This window comes from Erigeron canadensis, chromosome 5 (genome assembly GCF_010389155.1).
Source record: "Erigeron canadensis isolate Cc75 chromosome 5, C_canadensis_v1, whole genome shotgun sequence".
NCBI lineage: Eukaryota > Viridiplantae > Streptophyta > Magnoliopsida > Asterales > Asteraceae > Erigeron > Erigeron canadensis.
The window spans coordinates 29,709,093-29,726,751 of NC_057765.1; the positions used below are offsets into that span (position 1 = coordinate 29,709,093).

The 17,659-nt window shown below is 32.9% G+C and overlaps 2 protein-coding genes across 2 annotated transcripts; one reads left to right on the top strand and one right to left on the bottom strand.

Moving 5' to 3' along the window:
• Positions 1 to 3,596: 3,596 nt before the first annotated feature.
• Positions 3,597 to 6,659, bottom strand: LOC122599814 (nitrile-specifier protein 5). Its single transcript, XM_043772398.1, has 2 exons — positions 6,529 to 6,659; positions 3,597 to 4,814 (listed from the first exon to the last, which is right to left on the bottom strand). The coding sequence occupies exons 1-2, from the start codon at positions 6,556 to 6,558 to the stop codon at positions 3,867 to 3,869; spliced, it is 978 nt and encodes a 325-aa protein (XP_043628333.1). The 5' UTR covers positions 6,559 to 6,659; the 3' UTR covers positions 3,597 to 3,866.
• Positions 6,660 to 11,630: 4,971 nt separating this feature from the next.
• Positions 11,631 to 17,235, top strand: LOC122600159 (NAD-dependent protein deacetylase SRT1-like). The gene is made up of 14 exons (XM_043772828.1): positions 11,631 to 11,795; positions 12,469 to 12,498; positions 12,607 to 12,699; positions 12,864 to 12,983; positions 13,731 to 13,831; positions 13,981 to 14,089; positions 14,475 to 14,554; positions 14,706 to 14,784; positions 15,423 to 15,476; positions 15,720 to 15,819; positions 15,969 to 16,051; positions 16,250 to 16,317; positions 16,445 to 16,547; positions 16,657 to 17,235. Exons 1-14 carry the CDS (start codon positions 11,697 to 11,699, stop codon positions 16,963 to 16,965), a joined length of 1,428 nt encoding a protein of 475 aa, XP_043628763.1. The 5' UTR covers positions 11,631 to 11,696; the 3' UTR covers positions 16,966 to 17,235.
• Positions 17,236 to 17,659: the final 424 nt, after the last annotated feature.

The following is a 17,659-nucleotide window of genomic DNA, read 5'->3' on the forward strand; positions in this document are numbered from 1 at the left end:
GCAACAACACCGTTGCTTTAAATCATAAGCCAGTTATTTTTTACCCCCTAAAATTTGAATTCCTAAATCTTTCACTGGTACCATTATACCAATGTGTGGAAGGAAAAATAAAACCTATTAACTTTTACTATGATACAACTTAAAACAAGGTTACTTTTAGGTGAACATAAAAAGGGAACAAAAAAGAAAAAGTAACTAAATAGAAAAACACATAAAAAAAGAAGGGAAAAAATGTAAAAGACAAGAAAAACACGCAATAACTTAACATTTCCTTTGATAGGGCTAAACATGAGAAGAAGAAAAAAAGAAAGAACATGCAGAAAATAAAAAGTGAAAGAAAAATATATGAGAGAAAAGAAAAAGTGAAAAGAAAGATAAAAACTTAGAAAAAGAATGATTACGTTAAACTAGTAGGAGTGTTCGAAACCGGATATCCGAATATTCATATTAGAATATCGGATTATCCGAATATCCATAACATTCCTAAGGAAGCGAAGAAATGCTTATATGAGCAAACTAAAATCCAACCTATTCGATTAACTAATTCACAACATTTAAATGAAAATATTATTAACATCTAAACAATAAAATTTCTAAACATCATAAGAAGAAGGATATGGATTGAAGAGAAATTTAACAAAAGGTCGGCTTAGTTATTGTTTGATGGTTTAAACATTTTAAGTTAATACCGATGGTCACAAGTTTAAAGCAGACAACTACTCGGATAAACGGAAATTTAACAAAAGGCAAGTAGCTCACGATTGTTGGCGTGAACAATATTTCTTTATTCGCTTTAGTATCAGAAGAAAATATCTTGATTGGATATTTATCTGTAATATTACGGTATTACCTTTAATAAAAGTTAACATAATTAATAATAAGAGAGTAAGAAGTAGAACAGTATAATATTAGTAATAATAATAATAATATTTCTTTTTAATATATTGAATGAAAAATAATAATAATAATAATAATAATAATAATAATAATAATATATGAATTTGAGTCATTTTGCTTCATTTTAGGTGATTTATCTGAGGGTTAAGCGATTGAGGACTTAAGGCCAAAAAGTAAGAGAAAAGAAGAAAAGAGAAAAGAAGAAAAAAATGATAGTGATGGAGAGATTAGGAAAAAGGGTTTATAATTTGGGGTTTTTTGTTTCTACATTAATATTGGATTAACGTAAGTACGGGCTAACTACAATATACATAAAATCATGTGCATAGTACGTAATTTTTGGAGATTCGAATTAGCTGAATATCCAAAATCTTTGAAAACTTCATCCAATATTTAAATCCGAAAATTCGAATATCTTATTTTTGGATATCTGAAAATCCAGATATCCAACCTTTCATATTAGGGTTTTTAAATATATATTTCAGATTGTGAATTCAAATTTTTGAACACCCTACTGCGTCAAAGTGTATCATAGGGTATTCAAGTTACATCACATTTGACTAGAAAGGGGAACCAAAGGGAAGGAAAATAGGAGAAGAGGTGTAGGGACCATATTATATTTACATCAAAGTAGTTATAAATACCATATAATATACAGTTGTTTATTATGTCTATATTGTCTCATTACATTTATACAAAATGAAGCTAATACAATACTTTATTGATAACATTTTTTAAAAAATGTTGCTTTATATATCATTGATTATAAAGCAACACTTTCTAAATAAGTATTGCATAATTATTGCAAAGTTTTTTAATACCATGTTTTGGAGTTTATTTTAAAAGATATGATAAATATGGAGCATAAAGAAGGAAAAATTCATTTCATTTCTTTTTCAATCATTCTATTTTTGGGATGAAAATATTTTGACACAATATGACTAGACAGTCATTTCATTCTTTTTAAAGAAAGAATTGGAAACACAGTGACATTGTGAGTTTTCAAAGATTAGTGACATTTTATCAATGTTTTAAATACCGGTATTAAAGGGTATTATGGTATTTTAAATATGATTTTTTTTTAATATTTTCACTATTCAATACCGGCCGGAATTTTTGATATTCCCTGTAGTTCCAGTATTTAAAAAATAATAATAATTTTTTTAAAAATTATTTTTATGATACTTTAATGATATTTTTTTTGTTATTTGTGAGCTTTAAAACTTATATTTTGTTATGGATTACAGTACCTATTTGGTTTTTTTTTGTAGTAGATTATAATTGTACTTTAACTATTTTCGTTAAATTGTAACAAATTTTGTAGGATTTTTATATAAAAAAATACAATAAATTAAAATAGTCGTATCAGCCGGTATTTTCAGTAACACCGATAATACCGGAAAAATTTTCCACATCGGTATGACTAAAATACCCGTTTTTAAAACAATGCATTTTATGTTTTACGTATTAATGTACTTGTTCATTATTTTTAGCAGTCCATCTGAAAAAACAAACAAGATAATCACAAAAACTATGGCCCCAAGTGATGCCCACAAGCGAAATTACATGTCGGTAATACCTAAGCAACATGTGAGGAAATACTTCCCTTTACAAAGTGGAAGTACTTCAAAAGGTGTTATATTGTGTTTCGAGGATTCTGGTTTGAAAGTATGACGATTTCTTTACTCATATTTTAACAGTAGCCAAAGATATAAGTTGAGTAGTTGACCAAAAGAGAAGCAGATTTTTTAATGAAAAGAACTGGAAACACAGTAGTAACATTGTGAGTTTTCAAAGCTGGACATAACAAGTCAAGAAATTTATGTCATAATAACTCAATCAATTTGCTTTAGTTAACTATGAAGATTTCCAAATTTATAAATTATAATTGAGATGTCATTTTGTTACAAATTAAACATCAACATTTTTCATATACGAGCATGGTACCCGCGCAATGCGGCGGTGGTGGTGGGGAAGACGGTCCGGTGGTGGCGGTGAGAGTACTTTTTTAGAGATGAAAATAGTTGAAGGGCATAATTGGTATATCACATGAGAAGGTGCCTAGCAAGGAAGATTATTTAAAGGTATTTTTGTCTTATCAGGTTCTTAATTAAGTAAAGGGGAGGAACCCAGTTTCCTTTATAAGGTATTATAGATGACCGTAATTTGTTACAATCTCGATGTAATCAAGTTTTTCTAACAGCCTTGACAAATAAAAACGAATCAAACGAGCTAATCTTGTTCACATTTTGTTTGGTCTACCTTTCTGCCCTTCACAGATGTAAATCTTACTAGAACTATTGAGAAAAACTATACTCGTTAATGGCTAAACACCTTCACCTTGAATAGAACTATTGAGAAAAAACTATACTCGTTAATGGCTAAACCCCTTCACCTTGAATGAAATGCTATAAAAACTGCAAAAAATTCTTATATCATTCTGACTTGTCTGATCAGATTTCTTTCTAGCCAAACTTCTAAACTTTGGATATAAACTTCAAGTCATCACAGTTAGTGTGGAATATATAGAATCTGATGGATGCAGTTCACCAGGCTTGGTTTGAGTTGTCGGAGCTCCGAAAGCTTTTCTTCTGGTATTGCCTGCGGTTATGTTGTTTTCAGGTTAGAATGTTGCCTGCTGCTGCCTCTGCTTCTGCATAGCAGTATTAGTAGTTTCTGCTTTTTAAGAAACAACCATACAATAAACATGACCTGATCCACATCTTTATTCAAATTTTACACTAAATACATTAACCCAAATGACTCGTCTCTCAACAATAAACATGACCTGACCACATTTTTATTTAAGTTTTACATTACATACATGCCAAATGACTTGTCCCTCAATAATGATCAAAACATGACCATATAAACACTCTATTATCTTCAGCATACAACTATAACATCACTCATTCACAATCCTCCCATGACCTTATGATACTATGCACCAAGTCTGCCTTTCCATATGCTTAATCCAAGTTAGGGGTAAAAAAGTAAATGTCGTCTAACCGATCATTGCTCGGTGAATTGCCACCATACACCAACAACCCCTCTTTTCCATCACGCCTCCCAGCCGAAAATGCACACCACCCTCGTGGACCAGGGTGATCCCCGCCACTAGAACCGTCCTCCACACGCTTCCACACAAGTGTCTCTGTGTCCAATGCATAGACCTCGTGCGTGAACCTCCCTGCACCCAAATGACCTAAATCACTAGGGTCTATTTCTCCACCACACACATAAATGTATTTTCCGACAGCAACAGTTGAAAACACACTTCTAGGAGTTGGTTTTTCACCCGTTGTTTCTACCTGGGTCCACTTTTCGGTGGCCAGGTCAAAGAAATGCACGTCATCAACCTCCATACCTGCAAAACCATAAACCACCCAGATTTTCCCTCCAACCTCTCCGAGCCCAGGCCCACCTCTGCCTTTGAGATTATCTCCGGGTAAAGGAAACTTGGACCATGTTTTGTCAACAACATCATAAGCCCACAAATCATTAAGCCGACCAGCAACACCACATCCGCCAAATATATACATACGGCGATCATCCGTGGCTACCGAGTGGTAGCTACGGTGAGCAGGCCCAGTGTCCCCAGTTGATAGTAGGGTCCATGTGTTTGTACAAGTGTCAAAAGAATAGAGCTCGTTGAGCTCTGCATGTGTGGCATCTCTACCACCAAACACATATATGGTCTCACCAATGGAAGCCATGGTCACACCAACTCGTGGTGGGGGAGTATCACCGGTTACTTCAGCTATGGACCAAGTTTGCTCGTTAAGATCAAAGACGTAGAGATAGTTGTCCACAGGGACACGGGGTTTGAACTCGCCACCAAAGGCATAAGCTTTTTCTCCAACAATGGTGACTGCATGTGAACTTCTTGCACCAGGACTGGTTCCTTTTTGGTTCAACTGCAAATTATAAGGTGTGTGTTAATTTTCCACTGCACAAGAATTCACTTCTCAAAAACCACAAAATGATGTAATTTTCGATTTTGAAACAAAATCTCAAGTTAAGGCGAACTTCACGAAGAATTCATCATCAGACCAAAAGTTAAAATAAGATGAATTGGTATCAGGTTAGAATTTAAAAGGTACAACATGCTTTACCTTCAATCATCAAAACAAGGAGGTGCGGGGATTCAATGTGTGAAGAGGGCTGAGTTAAGTTACTAGATGCTATCGGTTTTTTTCAGATGCCTACTCACGCACCCGTTGGCCAAAAAGTGTAAAAGTAGTCTACTTAATATGAAAAGGGGTTTTTCTCGTACTTTATGGGTCAAATTCAGAAACACATAGTTATACAAAAAGATACAATATTACTACAAATCAACCCCGGATGATGAATCATGAATATTGTGAATGGTGATGACTACTGCTTGTAATTTTTGTGGGCTCACAAGAACAATAACTGCTTCTGATGGTACAACTAAATATTAGCTTGGAGCCTCAAAACCGAAGGTTGCAATTAGAATGAAACATTATTTGGTTCTAAATCTAATCTAGGCCAAAACCGTTTGTTGTCAACCATGAATCCTGATCATCACTCGACTCAATTAGCATTTAGTGACGTATAAAGTTATAAAATCAGAAATCTGACCAACAATCATGTGCTACTGGTTTCCCTTTTCTTAACAAGTAAACCAGAAATCTGACCAAAGTCAACTTCGCGGACCTGGCATGAAAACCAAATACTCACGAATAGCGTCTAAGCAGGGCAAACACCCATCCTCCATGATATTAGACTTTTGAACGACCTTGTTTAAAGTCAAAGACCTCCTCAGGAAAATCCAAAGTGTTCACTGATCACTGCTCACCTTCCCTATGTGATTCTAACTTGTGACTTATGTTATTATGTATATGGAAGAAAACCAGGTAACAACCAAAGGGCCGTTGGCCTAGCAGTACTCGATATGACCTACCAACCAAGAAGTTGTAGGTTGTAGTCCCGCGATGAACACATTTCAAATATGTGTGGATATTTTCATATGAAGAAAAACAGACCGTGAATTTTCAAAGACGCATAGGCGCATAGCTATCAAGCACTATTGGACATTGTCCACATCACTATCCATGAATCAAATCATATGATTTTGACAACCACAATATTGACTTAGCTTGAATGTAAGAAACAATAACTAACTGAGTCGCTAGCCTACTTTCATTGGTAAGTCCAAATAACGAACAAGGCGTCGTATCCTATAATCCTAACACGGTTTCTTCTCAACCAAACAACTTAATTTAAATACTCTTAAAGGGTTATAATTATTTATTCAACAGATTAAAACCGTCACAATCTTGTTGTACGTCTTTCTGGAAGCAGTCTCTAGTTATAAAATCTATATCCCACCTCCCACTTTTATAACTAATTAACATGGCGCGCATTAGTAAATAAATTTACATGCAATTAGAACAAACCCCTAAATAAAATCTCTAAACAAAGCATTAATGATAAGAATAATAATCTATCAGACTAATTAGTAAGTGATGATAATAAAGAAAAACACTGAGTATATAATATCATATATTATAGATAAAAAGAAATGATAAATGCGAGAGAAACAAGAATTATGCAAGGATTAAATATTAAAAAAAAAAAAGGAGAGAAATGAGATGATGACCTTACCTTAACCCATTTGCCTTGTGTTACAGCCATTTTTTTTTGTTGGTTATTTGACAATGAAACGAAATATAGTCTACAAAGTGTGTAGTGCTGTTTATATATACAAAGCCACTATGGGCAGTTGGTGGTTTTTGGGATCAGCTAATTTGTTTGATAACCGGGTGGGTGCCATCTCAGATGGGATTATTTAAAAAACTGGTTAGCGGCGAAGTTTTATTCGAAAACGAACAAGTCATTTTCCTAAACAAAAAATATTAATCCTCCTGTTAGCCTAAAAATCCCCTTAAAATCATATAGATATGACAAGTGTTTTTCACTTTTTTAGCCTAAAAATCCCCTTAAAATCATATAGATATGACAAGTGTTTTTCACTTTTTTCTTATTATATATCACTAGCTAATTAAACCCGAGTTTAACCCGGGTCATCTAATTGAAAACTTTACAAATAAAAATACATAATTATCTATATTATTTGTTCATACACCCTTTGTTTAAAAAACTCCAACAATAACATTTTGTTTAGATATTTAAAATATGGGGCCAAAAGAGTAACATGTAAAAACATTAATTTAGTTAAACCTTATTAATAGAGAGATGACATCACATTAACAAAATTAGTATATATCAAGAATTCATGTAAGAAAATATTGAGAAGCCATGTAAGCAATAGATGATGTCATAACAGTTTTACTTTATTAATATAAGAGAAGAGATTTTTAGGCTAATTAGTTAAAAAGATTAATCATTTTTCAAAGAAAATATAGTAGAATACCACATATTGAGTGATGTGTTAGTAACAAATTGTACAAGTCACTAATGTAAAAGTAAAGGGGAACTCTAACTCTAACACAATTAAAACAATGTATGTTAAAACTCCTGATAATAACAAGTAGTTCATTTTAAAGGGGAAAAAAACACTTTTTAAAGACATAATAGTAAAATTAGAATGTTATTTTTAAAATAGACGTTCATTTATATAAATAAAATGATATTTTTGAAGACATTTTGACACATAATGTGTATGCCTTTTTCTAAGCTATGTATAATTAACATTAAGATAATAAATACAATCAAAGTTACCAAACGATTTATCCCTAATCTCTTTGTTCATGTTATTGAGTTTAGGTTTGTTCATCTCTTGACTTTCTTTTTTACTACTATCACTTTATATGTAGCCTGTAGGTATATGAGGTACTCAACAAGAACATACAATAACATAAGACAATTACAATGAAGTAGAAACGTCAAACTCAATCCAATTATATAAGCGATGCAAAACGGGCTTTATGTTTGACCAAGAAGAAGGTGTCCTCTTTTACCAACTTTCGCAACCTTGTACACGGCTAATTGGGTATTGCCTTGTCTTCAAACCTATATATATATATATAAAGGTTTTGATCATTTGCTCGCAACAGGAGATCTAGTTTACGTTGGTCCGCGTTAGAGAGCCCTCTCACCCTCAATATCTAGTAGGAGGAGAAACTCCCAACTAAACGATCCGATGCACGACATTTAATTGGGATAAAACTTTGTCCCCTATGCAGGACTTAAACCTGCTTCACTAGAGGACTTTAGTGTGAAATTCCTTCAAATGTCTTTCCTATGTCTCGAACTTGAGACCTCGAGCATGTAAAACTGATGTTCAATTACTGAGTTGTAATGAGAAGTACTTCTTCAAACCTATTTTCATTCCTAATTAACGAGCCAAAATCTCAAAACAATACTTGTTATAATGTATTATGAATACATTATACAAAATACAATAATGTTTAATAGATTAGGTAAATAGCGGCATAGAGCATGCTGTTTGTTTTGTTATGATAACAACCCTAATCTAATCCACAATCATTATTTTAATTAGTTCCACAGATTCCCTAAATTCGTAAATTATATACACCTTAATAAAATAAAGGGCTAAAGGCAAACTATATTTAAACAATGTATGAAAAGCAACCAATGTAATAAAATAGTACGTATACTCCGTATTATTTTGATGGACTTTTTCATAAGATAGCATTGAACTTTATTTTAATTCTCAAAATATGAAATTCAACCATAAAAATTATTTAAAATAGAAATATAATTTCAAATTATTGTAAATGTGAAACATATATAGGAACGAACTTTGTTCATGTTATCATTTATAAAACGATCTATCAAAATTAAATGGAATCTGTTTCTCATATATAACTTGCTACATCACATAGTTTTGTAGTGTTTGCTTGTTTTTATAGGGACCATGACTTTGATTAAAAATGGTCATGGGTCCGATTCGGTTTCCATGTAGAAAAAGGTTCAGATTTTCTTCCAACGTTACACCATTTTCCTACAAACCACTCCTCAATCCAATGAATAATGTATGAATTATATATATATATATATATATATATATATATATATATATATATATATATATATATATATATGGCTACTACTACAAAGAGAAAAAAATAAAAATTGTTTCTAATCCAAACCATTAAAAATAAACCAACAAATGAATCTCCACCATTAAAATTAATAGTCAACTTTGATATTTAATTATGGTAAATTTTTTTAATTAACTAGCTAATACCTATTAAAAAGTCAACATATTAGTCTAACTTCATGTTCAACTTAGTTTTACAGTATTTGGGTATAGTTTTCATGTTCTCACGTTAAATTAAATTACATGTATATCTTCCTTTAGTTTAGTGTAGTGGGCATAATTAGTCTTAAGGAGTTTGTATTTCCCTTATATTGTACGTAGTAATGGAGTTTATGTCTTTATGAAATGGCCGTAAACTAACTTTGTCTACTCTCATTCGATACGAATATATGCTATAAATGCCATTGATTTTAGATACATATAATACAGATATTTGGTTTCTGTATTAACTTCGGACCACAAATGCACAATTGAATTTATATAATATTGCTCATGAAGCTAAAGAAAAAAAATAATTTTTTATTAGATTCATTCAAAAAATAACAATCCACTACAACAAATTAGTCAATTCAGCACACTTTATTTTACACAGTTTTGAAAAGTGTCAAATTTGTTGAATCATTCACACTTAAAAATGTGTGCAAATAAGCTACACGAAAAAGTACGAAAAAAATTTAAAAGTTTCATATGAAGAAAAATGTTAACATTAATGAGCGTGGAGTGTTATATATGCAAATATATTGAGTAGATTAGTTCTCGCCTCTTTTACTCCTCAATCACTTGTTAATATATTTGGAAATCATTGTACTATATTGAGGGTCGTCACATGCATACATATATGGATATATATACACGATAAATCATTCCCCCCTATGTATCTTTTCTAATATTTTTCTATACATTATTCATCTATTATTGATTGTGGATGGTTGATTGTTGTATTGTTGATCTAAAGATCAAAGTTAATAACATGTACAAATTTTATATTTTATGCACTTATAAGTAAAGATCATTTCTCCTCGAGACTTGTGCAGAAATCATTCGTAAAGAAATGATTTTTCAGTACGTATAAACAATTTTAATATACAAGTATTCAAACATGACCTAACTTATTATGATGGGTTTGTTATTGGGTCATTTGAGTTGACATCAAATGGGTTTGTTTTAAGTCAAACGGGTTGTTTTTGGGTCAAGTGACTTGACGAGTCGACATATCAAATAGGTTGGTTTTGGGTCAATTAAGTCAATAAGGTTGATGAGGTTGGTTTTGGTTTGGGTCAAGTCAGTCAATTACTTGACCTAAAACCATCAATTGTGTTGGCGGATTGATTTGGGGTCAAATAGGTCAAGATCACTTATTATTAACTTTAAAAAGTTATTCGGGATGTCGGGTTGAAAACTCAACCCAGACTCGATGCGAAAAAAACTAAGTTAATGGGTAGAAAGTTTTAGACGGTTTGGCTTTCGGGGTCGATCGGGTTTCAGTGTGTTATACATATATATTTTTAAACTAAAAGTAAATACAGTATATTTCAAGTCATATATTTTTGAATTGTTACTATTACACTAAAGGGTAGCAGTGCAATGCGGCATTGGTGATTGGTGGCAGCGGTGACATAGTTACAGATGGTGGCAGTGACAATAGCGGCGTTAGTCATGAGCAGGGGTCAAAACCCGGCCAGAGCTGTGCAAACCTGACGCCCGACAATGCAATAAAATTCAATCCATCGTTTTCTTATCGGATATACGTATTTGTTTAAAATAACTGTTATTAACTTGATATTAATAACATACGTTCCCATCAAGTTTCGATATTTTTTTATAATTTTATTTATGTCTTTTATTCGTATAGGGGTGTCAATAAAGTCGGGTTCAGATTAACGAGTTGAAAATATCCAGCTTGATAAATTTAAGGTCGGAAAACTAACTTGAACCTACTAACAAGATAATCCGAAACTAACTCACCAACCTAAAATAATCAGGTTGGCAGGTTGGTGGACGAGTTTAGGGTTGATAGGTTAAACGGGTGCTGGGTTGGGAGGTTAACGGATTAATTTTAAGTTTTGATATTTTTTATAATATTTTTTTATGTCTTTTATTTGTATAGGGTGTTAATAAGGTCGGGTTCAGGTTGACAAGTTGAAAATATCTAGCTTGATAAATTTTGGGTCAAAAACCTGATCCGAACTTCTTACCAGATAACCCAAACTAACTCACCAACCTGAAATAATCAAGTTGGCAGGTTGGTGGATGGATTTAGGGTTGATAGGGTTAGCGTTTTATGTCACACGTTAATAATAAAAGTTGGATATTTGCACTTTTGTCAATTTATTTTATCTTTGTATATAAAGTTCAACATGTTTCGTATATTCTTAACTATATATTGTTTCTAACCCGGTCAACGACCGGGTATAGATCTAGTTATCCATTGGTTTTGTATCAAAGTTGAAATGCCCCAATATCTTTTGGACGGATATGCCTAATAGTAAGATGATGACATAAGAAAAAATCAGGGCACAAGATTAAAAAAAAAAGTATTGGAATTCACTTGTCAAATTTGTAAAGTTTTAAGTTTTTTTATGTTAATTAATCATTTTATCTTTTGGCCCATTTGGATTTTGGAGATATAAAGCCATTTTTGTAGCCTCATTTTAACAACTTTTTAAGTACTTAGTTGACATAAACTCACTAGTCAAATAGTAGTAAAACCTTGTTTTTGTGTTTCTTGAAACCTTTTCAACCAAAAATGTCACTAGGATACGCAGAGAAGCTTTCTTATAAAGAAGATGTTGGGGATGTTGGAATGTCAGAATTTTTTGATTCTCCAGAAGTCTTGCAAAAAAAAGTTTGTATCTTTTTCCTTTTTTTTTTTTATCCCTTAGATTAATAGAATCCACTATTATTTATAGTTTATACTCTAATTTATGAATGCACTTCTTCATTTTCTTGATGATTTGTTATCTTTATAATTTTTTGTGTTTTTTGAGATTGGTTTTGTTGATTTTCTAATATTATGATGATGGCTTATGTGTTTTACTGGGAAAAAAAAATGCCCTTTTTGGATTTTATAGCTATTGCTTTCAATTTGTGAAATAGGTTTGATTAGCCTTAAATTCCCATTTTCCCTGACCTTGCAATAAACAAGCTAAAAAATTGATATTAAAAAAAGGGATTTCAATTGATAAGGTCTTTGAACTTGGGAAAATCCATCAGGGTTCTAGTCTCACTTTTTACATATGTAGCGGTGGATTTTGATTTTTTTTTTTTTGCGGTGGGGGTGGGTGGGGTTAGATTAACTTGCCGTTCCAAAAAAAAAAGATATGCATATCCCCCACCGCTAGGCCACCATCTCGGAAATTGAATTGACATTTGTATATGGATGGAAGCATTGAGTGTTTAAAGATGTTTTTTTGTGAAATGTAGTTTATTTTCTGTTATCATTAATTCATTACCCAATTGTGAAATACGGTGTATCTTCAATTCTTCTTTTGAACTTTGTTTTTTTCCCTGATTTGCAGATTAATCAACTTGCAAAGATGATCAAAAAGGTTGAGCTTGATATATTCTATGTTTGGTTGTTTGTATTTACTTTTTTTAAAAGTGCATAAGAGATTGGTGTAGTTATTTGATAATATATTGTAAAAATGTGGTTGCAGAGTAAGCATCTGGTGGCATTTACAGGTGCAGGAATATCAACTTCTTGCGGGATACCTGATTTTCGCGGCCCAAAAGGAATTTGGACTCTTCAGGTTTAAAATTGTGTTTTATTAATGACCCAAATTGTCATAATAATTTAAAAGAAACATTATTTATGAGATGCTTTAATATAGCAAGATGAAGAAAAGATCCAAGGAAATGGCATTTCATCATCATTAATGTCGGAATCTAATGTGTTTATTTTGTTGGTTGACAGCGTGAGGGCAAAGATCTGCCAGAAGCTTCTTTGCCATTTCATTGTGCAGCACCGGGTATTACTCATATGGCTTTGGTTGAACTGGAACGGGCTGGTATCTTGAAGTTTGTTATTAGCCAGGTTGGACCTTTTTTTCTTCTTTTTTGGATAACTTAGGTTACCCTTGTTTTAACATAGGGATGGCGATATGGTCAAATGCTCATGTTGATTATTGGTAGATCACAGCTTGACCTTTAATGGGTCAAATTAGCTTAAAACGAGACTGGTCAAATGAGTGAAACCAAACGTGCCAAAAGTCACCCACAGCATAGCCGGAACTTAGTGTAGTGCCAGGGTTCATGGCTCAATCAAAAATGTAATTCTTTATCCCTAAAAGGTTGCATTCCCGAAATAAAAGTTTACACTTTGGCCCTCATTGTATATCTATTCAAGCTCTGTCACTAGCCCACATTGTATTTTTAATGCAAAGACCTCCTAAAACGTTATATTATATGGTTCATTGCTTATCCACAAAACGAACTTGTACCGATTAATCATTGCATGCATTCAACTTGTTCTTTATTTTTTTTATTTAACTACTAATGCAATGTGTACTTCCATTCCATAATTCATACCCAAACATACAATCTGTTGTATAAAATGTAAAAAAATTTCAAGTGATTTGCATTAAATGGTAAATGAAGTGTTGAGGGTCTACAAAAACTGACCAGTTTCTTCCATCATAAGCTCAACAGCATTGGGTTCTTTTTTGTAAAAAAGATTGCAATACTCATGAGTATATCGAATAAGTTTTCAGTTGCTTCCCCTTGAGAGTCTTTGTCCAATGTGAACGTAGTGTCTTAGTTATCATTCTCTTGTATTATGTAGAATGTGGATAGCCTTCATCTCCGTTCTGGGATACCAAGGCACAAGCTTTCAGAACTGCATGGAAATTCATTTAGAGAGGTTTGCCCTTCATGTGGAACAGAGTAAGAGTTTTTAATATATCAATTCGCTTATTTTAATACTCTTTAAATGTACACTTTATGCTCTCTTTTTCACTTCTTATAGAACCACAATTATATTCGAAAAAAAGTTGTTATATCAATAAGGACTCATTATTCATTTATTCATGTAGGTACTTGCGAGATTTTGAAGTGGAAACTATAGGTTTGAAGGAGACATCAAGACGTTGTTGTGATCCAAAATGTGGGGCAAAACTCAAGGACTCTGTTCTTGACTGGGAGGTACTATTAACATTTAGACTGAAGTTCTGATGTAATTATTTTGTATGTGATGGTTCATCCTGGGTGTTGTTTTTGTTTAAAATGGGACACGTTGATAGATTTACCTCAAAAGGGGGTTGAATGGGTAAAAAACACCAAAAGTTAATTTTAAATGCAAAGAGAAATGGATTATTATCATAATGATAGAGTATTTGCAATCATACTTAACTGTGATTATCTATAAAAGATTTTTTAAGAAATGGACAAAAAGCGAATCAAGCATTGAAACGTTTTGACCCATAACTCGCTCCACCTGATTAGCCCATCTTGCATCTTTCTGAGTAATTTAAGCTTTGCAAGTTATGGGCACGTTTATTGACTTTTGCTTCATCCATTGTCCTTTTAGGATGAACTACCTCCTACAGAGATGGATGCAGCAGAAAAACATTGCCGAATGGCAGATATTGTGTTATGTTTGGGGACTAGGTATGTGACGCGCTTGACCCATGTCTCCTTTTTCCGTAATAAAGTGACCACATAGTTTGTTGCTTTGCGATTTGCGAAGCTCTAATGAATTCACTGTCTTGTAAGGGTTTAGATCTCTCAATGTACATGTGTTGATATTTATTATGCACAGTTTGCAGATAACCCCTGCATGCAATCTCCCTTTAAAGTCTGTACGTAAAGGAGGAAAGATGGTTATTGTCAACCTTCAGGTACGTAATGTTACCTTCTTAGCGTCTTTTCCAGTCTAAGCATTAGAGGTGACAAAAGTGCAGGTCAAACAGGAAGTTTATGTCAACAGTTGGGACAGTTGGACCCGAAACACAGTTTTCCATAAAGTTAAGAAAGCTCTATGAATGGTTATGGAAAATATGATTACAAAAACTATATATATTGTTACAATATTTATCTAGTAGTTGAATAAGACAATATAGTAAGTTACATGCCTTGATAGTTAAAGTTACACTTTGGCCAACATTTGATCCGTCTTTTATTAACTAGATATTTTGATTTTGACCTGTTAGAGATGAAACATATTTTAAAATGACCCATCCGTATGTTTAATTGAGTTGAAATTGCAACATCTCAAAATAGAATTGTCTACCAATGTGACTCACAAAGACAACTTTGCATTTGAAATTGAGAATCTCAAAGTAGAAATTTAGTTAAAGCAGAAATTGACTATTCTCAACCTTCTTTTTGATTGTGCCATTGTGGTGCCCAGAAAGCACAATCAAAAAGTAACTAATTATGGTTGCATACGATTTTAAATTCGCTCAGAGTCATTTCTTTCTTAATTTGTGTTGTTGACTACTAACTCATGAGTGTTAATGATTTTGAACCTGCACAGAAAACTCCGAAAGACAATAAAGCAAGTGTGGTCCTCCGTGGTTTTGTTGACAAGGTATGAACATTTATTTGCACTCAACTTATTGCCATGTTTTCCATTTACATACATCAATTTTTCATTTTGGTTGCTGCTTTTTGCACAAATTTTGTGGCTGGATCTTGTAGGACAGACATCAATAATTTGACCAAAACAAAGTAAATCATTCAACTACTTGAGTTAGAAATTTTGTTGTGTGTTTGTGAATATAATAATGTATCTTTTCCTTAACGAGTTTGACATTTTCCTGGTGCCTAACAGGTAATGGCTGGAGTATTGCAGCTTCTCAATATGCATATTCATGCGTATGTTCGAGTGGATCTTTTTCAGATAATCTTTAATCATTCCCGATGTACCACAGGTACCCATGTATTTTGTTTCTTACTGAACAAGTATTCATTTTTATGAAGCTTTAATTTTAGTTTCGTCAATATGCAGTTTTCTATACGTATTTTATACTAGATGATGGCAGTTCTCCAATATTCTAATATACTAAATCTTAACCTGCAGAGTCAAAGTATATAAAATGGTCCCTCAAAGTTATTAGTGTTCATGGCGAAAAAGCTCCCTTGCCATGTATTGAATCTGTGGTGGTATAACCTGCTTTTATGTGATTTTATAGTTTACTGGTTTACAGTTTAACCTTCTGTTCTTGTTATACATCCTTTGCCAAGTTCTTTTTAGCTGTTCATTTGCTATGCAATTCATATTTAAAAGCCACAAATTTTGCACTATATATATGAATTCTGTCGAAGTTCCATTCAATCTATTTGATTAATATGTAAATACAGGTTACATTTCCAGAGAGACCAGAGCTGAAAACTGCTGTCCTATGCCAACAACCATTTTTGCTGAAAAGGTAATTTCTGCTATATAATCATGTAATTAAAAGCTTCCTCATTGGCACATGTGAGCTGCGAGTTATTTACTCTTACTCTATTGAAAAAACGAAATCCGTGCATAATTTAACCTTCTTACAACTACAGGGAAACGCTTAAAACTAGACCCCTTCACATGGTTTTGTGGGTTAACTTCATTGAAGGTTGTGGTTGTCAGTTTACCAGCATTGATTTTCCAGTTAATTTTGAGGTAAAAGCCTCTCACTTTATACCGTAGTACTTGACCTCTGCAATTATTAAAATGAATTCATCCACAAATCAACTCCATTCTGTCAAATAAAATTGTATCTTTTATGCAGGCATCAGAAGACGACATCATCCAAGACAAGGATATTGTTATTCAGCAACTTAGAGACCAAGCAAATGAAGGTCAATATTGTGGGCAGTCATCTATAGTTGATAGAAAAGTCCTTTTAGACTCCGGGAAAACAATTTCTACATATGCTGTTGCTACAAACATCGCTCAGTACAATGGATTACCTTCAAAAACCTCTGATATATCTGGGTTCTATAACAAGGTTAGTGGAGAAAGGAAAAAAGTCGACCTTGATAGTGGTATAGATATTTCTACCGACAGCATGCCTTTGAAGAAAGTGCGAGTTCATTAGCCCGGGCATATCTGTAAATCTTGGTCTTATGTATATATGTTTTTGAAATAGCAAGTAAAAAATGTTGCTGATAGCCGGGTCAACTTTGAAGGTGATAGAGTCAACTCCGTGGTGAAGAACGCCAAAGTGTGTAAAACAGTCGCAAGTTAATTTTTTGGTTAGATTATGTTCTTGCGACTCTGCAACTCATATTCCATATGCTGGATTTGATGGGAACTTGATTAATGATTACCTTATCTGTTAGTAGATTTCAAGCACTTTTGTTTTCAAGCTACAATTCCATTTGGTAAAAACTAAAAAAGATTACCGCAACAGACAGGCCTAGCTCTTAAGGGGTCTTGCAGGATCGCAATGTTGGTTCAGATTGCCCTTCCCTCGTACCGTAAAATGGATTGGTGAAAAATATTCGATGACCGTTGCATATAACACTTGCACAACTTCCAAGTTGTGTAAATACTATGCTTCTCCCCAAAACTTGCATTATGTTTTTGAGTTTGTTTTCAAAAGAAAGGAGAAGAATGAAAGAAGTGATTCGAAAAGAAAGGGTTTAACATCTTTCCTTTTAAATCATCTAGATAATTGTTTTTGAACTAGATTTGTTAAAATTTTTACAAATAAAGACGTTATTCTTTTGTTATGGAACTAATTTAAGGCTCGATTAGCTCAAATTCCTATCTTTCCTTTCTTTTTTTAT

Coding starts and splice junctions, on each gene's coding strand:
- LOC122600159 (XM_043772828.1), top strand. CDS start 11,697: ATGTCACTAGGATACGCAGAGAAGCTTTCTTATAAAGAAGATGTTGGG. Junction 15,477..15,719: donor TCCGTGGTTTTGTTGACAAG/GTATGAACATTT, acceptor GGTGCCTAACAG/GTAATGGCTGGAGTATTGCA. Junction 16,548..16,656: donor ATTTTCCAGTTAATTTTGAG/GTAAAAGCCTCT, acceptor TCTTTTATGCAG/GCATCAGAAGACGACATCAT.
- LOC122599814 (XM_043772398.1), bottom strand. CDS start 6,558: ATGGCTGTAACACAAGGCAAATGGGTTAAG. Junction 4,815..6,528: donor CACAAGGCAAATGGGTTAAG/GTAAGGTCATCA, acceptor TATAATTTGCAG/TTGAACCAAAAAGGAACCAG.